This window comes from Musa acuminata, chromosome BXJ2-6 (genome assembly GCF_036884655.1).
Source record: "Musa acuminata AAA Group cultivar baxijiao chromosome BXJ2-6, Cavendish_Baxijiao_AAA, whole genome shotgun sequence".
In the NCBI taxonomy this organism is placed as follows: domain Eukaryota; kingdom Viridiplantae; phylum Streptophyta; class Magnoliopsida; order Zingiberales; family Musaceae; genus Musa; species Musa acuminata.
The window spans coordinates 16,145,001-16,148,785 of NC_088343.1; the positions used below are offsets into that span (position 1 = coordinate 16,145,001).

General features: G+C 42.1%; 1 protein-coding gene across 5 annotated transcripts in view; it reads left to right on the forward strand.

The window, feature by feature from the left end:
• The window catches only part of LOC103988524 (ASI1-immunoprecipitated protein 1), an 8,004-nt gene extending 4,704 nt beyond the window's left edge, over positions 1-3,300 (forward strand). The window contains exons 2-3 of one of the 5 annotated variants that reach the window (XM_065113178.1): positions 1,968-2,456; positions 2,924-3,300. In XM_065113178.1, coding sequence (XP_064969250.1) covers positions 2,001-2,456; positions 2,924-3,076 — 609 coding nt within the window. In that variant the 5' untranslated portion in view covers positions 1,968-2,000 and the 3' untranslated portion in view covers positions 3,077-3,300. Of the gene's footprint in view, positions 1-1,869; positions 2,457-2,923 lie in introns of all 5 variants that reach the window. The other 4 variants (XM_065113175.1, XM_065113174.1, XM_065113176.1 and 1 more) reach the window with 4 other exon arrangements.
• The last annotated feature ends 485 nt before the right edge of the window (positions 3,301-3,785 follow it).

Below are 3,785 nucleotides of genomic sequence, written 5' to 3' on the forward strand. Positions count from 1 at the left end.
CAACAAATTTTTTCTTTTGCTTTAATTTATTTTTCAATTTAAAGCAATCAGATTTAATGTGCCCTATTTTATGACAATATCTGCATTCCAAATTTCTATGTCTGGATTTAGATCTAGATTTGGATCTACTACTGTCAAATTCTCTTTTATCCATTCTCCCCCTAACAACCAGACCCTCAGCCTGATTCTCTCTACTTTCCCTAGTGATATTCCTGTCTATCTGCTTCTTAGATTTCAGTGCAGATTTAATTTCTTGATACAAAATTGTTTCTTTTCCATAAATCAAAGTATCACGGAAATGCTTAAAAGATTGGGGAAGAGAACACAAGAGTAACAAAGCCTTATCCTCATCATCAATTTTTGCATCTATATTCTCCAAATCCATAACCAAAGAATCAAACTTATCAAGATGCGAGAGTATAGATGTACCTTCAATTATCCGAAGCATATACAGACTCTGCTTCAAGTAGAGACGATTCTCCACTGTCCTCTTCATGTACAAGGCTTTAAGCTTGTCCCATATGCTCTTAGCCGTAGTCTCCGTAGCTACCTCCCGTAAAACCTCGTCAGAGAGATTTAGAATGATGCTTGATCGGGCCTTCTTATCCATACCCGCAAGCTCTTCTTTTGACATATCATCTGGAATGCTCTCGGCTCCCTGTAGTACCAAATTAACTCCGTCTTGAACTAGAATGGCCTCTATCTTGAGTTGCCAAAAGCCGAAGTTGACATTTCTGTTGAATTTCTCGACAACAATTTTTGTTATTGTCATCGTTGCCAAAAGATCCCTAAACTAGGCTCTGATACCAATTTGTTAGAGCTACCCCCAGGAAATTTACCACAAGGTAATTTTGGTAACCCAACCAGATAATAAAACGGAAAGAATAAAAGCGAGACAAGAACACCAGAACACCAGATATACATGGTTCGGTCAATTGACTTTGACCTACATCCACGGACGAAAGAGGAGCAAATTACTACTGCAAAAGAGGGACAATTACAAATGCTTTAGGAAGATGTTCCTAGGCCATAAAACACCCGAAAATACTAAACAAGAAAAACCAAACTATAAGTCCAAACTATTTAAATGAGTATGGACTTAAACCAAAGCAAACACTTAGGTTTTTCTTGTGGTGCCACTTGTGGTACCTCTTTTGGTGCATGTGGTGCATCTAACTTCAAAGCTCAGACCCTTATTTATAGTTCCAATAGGAGACAACAAGTCTGATTTTCCCGATGTGGGACTATGGGACTTGCCAAACTAACAGGCAGTGGCAGCGAGAGCGGCGAGCGGCAACAGTGGCAGCGATAGCAGCGAGCAGCGGGAACGAGAGCGGCGACAGCGGCAGCGAGCAGCGTGAACGGCGAGCAGGGTTAGGGTTGGGGAAGTCGCTATGTTATCGGTGCTTTAGTTGGTTCGATTGAACCAACTAAAGCATCGGAGACCGAACTAGACCTAAACCGCTGGTTCGGTCGCCTGGTTTAACTCAGGCGCTCGCCCGAAGCGCCCGGCGCCTGGGCTCGGGCGAGTGCCTAGGCAGCGCCTCTTTGAAGCGCGTTGCCTGGAAATGAAGCGAGGCGCTCGGTCCTCGCCTCGCCTCGCCTCGCCCGAGCACGTAGGCGAGTGCTTGAGCGCCTTTTTAAATCATTGGAAAGAAGAGGAAGTTAAGAGAAACATACTATCACACCTGAGAAGCTTCTTCTCACCAAGGGTGGAGAGATCTCGATAGGGGGGAGAGGAGAGGTACAAAGGGAATTTGAGGTGGGATGATTCTTCCACCAATTGTGTTTTTACCTTTTTTTGGTTTGCACATAGATTATAAAATGTTAATTTTGCTTTTATTTTCATTTGGCTTTTAATACATACAGAGATAAAAACATCTCATTACCAGATTTTGATGCCAGAAGATTAGACAGTAGCCAATATGACAACATCTTCAGAGGAAATATAAATTTCTCATTACCAGAGTTTGCTGCCAGAAGATTAGACCGTAGTCATTATGACAACATCTTCAGAGGAAGCTAGAAAGACATATGCTGAGTTTGAGGAGAAGGTGAGTAGAACAGTGTTCCTCGATAGCCTCTCCACTCAGGTGACAACTGCTGTGATCAAACAAGCTCTTGGTCAATTTGGGAATGTGATGAATGTGGAATTTATTCCGAACTACACTATACCATATCCTATCCCACAGTCTGCCTTGGTTGAGATGGAGAATGAGAAGCAAGCAAAGGCCCTTATCTCTGAGATGACAAATTACCCCTTCATGATGTCAGGAATGCCAAGGCCTGTAAGGGCAAAGCCAGCAAAGATTGAAATGTTTGCTGATCGTCCTCCACCGCCTGATAGAAAAATACAGGTGCGTTGGGTTGACCCCTCGGATGCAGATTTTGTGGTGGCAAAGAAGCTGAAGCAACTCTGCAAGAAGCACAATGCAGAACATTTAGCACTGATTAAGGTAAGTTTTTGAAAACTTTACCAGCCACATCATGATTTATTTAATTGGTAAATTAATTTTGGGAATCAAATTCAATATTTATAAGCATGAGGCAACTTAATGTTGCCACTAGGGAACTGTCAGTTTTTCTCTTGCATCATTTTCTCCCCATTCTACATTGTGTTATTCTTAAGCATCTAACAATCTGGATAGTTCTTAAAATGCTAAAACTAATATAATTTGTGGTGTCTACCAACGAATATCCACAACAGCTCATTCTGAATGAAGTATAGCATTTGTATGATTGAGTTTATCATATCTCCAGTTTGCTACAAGAGATTAGACCCAATCGATCATTGGGTGTTTGTAACTTGTTCAGTTTGATAATTGAGTTCATGGGTCCATAGTGATGCAGCATTTTTTAGCTGCTGATTTGTTTGCTTCAAGTGGGGAAGTCCTGACATACTTCTTTTCTTGCCCGTTTGCAGCATCAACTGGAAGAAGAGGAAAAGCTTGCAAAACATCAGGAGGAGATGCTGAAGACCAACTACAAGAAATACGAGATGATAGAAAGCATCGTGCAAGATGGCACCACGTCACGGTTGGCGCGGCACTATGGCGTCAGGCTAGATTATGACTGAGGCCTCCAATCTTGATTGTGGAAGGTCTTCTGATGGTTGATTAGTGTGTTTTGGCAGCTTTTTCTTCTGCCCATCTAGAGTTCCTACAGTTAGATGCCGTGAATTGGCAGGTGAACCATGTTATGCTCCTACGATATTTTTGGATGTGAGATGGAGGCATTCCGGCCCTATCTTATGCTGTTACAGTGGCTGATAAGTTAAGATGAGTGAGTACGATTTCTATTCGACCCGGTTTTTCTATAAATGTCCCTGTTCCTATGTCTAAAGTGTTCAAACCAACCCAATTGGATCGGATTGGTGCATGTTGAGCACTCGTTGAGATTATCTGATCTTTCAGTGGGTTAGGCCGAGCGGATTTGAGCCGAATGCTCTTCTCGATCTTGGGCCGACATGCAGCTAATCTTTCCCTTACGCTATATTGACAGTCAACCCAAGCTCAGGTCCTATGGGCCATCTTCCAAACGGTGAATCCCTAGAAACGATCTCCTTCTCCAGGTACTCTCTCTCTCTCTCTCTGGTTTGAGATTCTGGTAGATTCCAAGAACCAATTGCTTCGAACAATCGTAGTGGTAGATCTGTACAATGCTATTTTGAAAGATAATTTCTGATCAGACCATAGGGTTTTATTGTGTAAGAGGAGAAAGAAGATGGATGTTCATTTAGAGGAGATTGACCTTCTAGGATTTGTCGGAATGATATTTCATATATA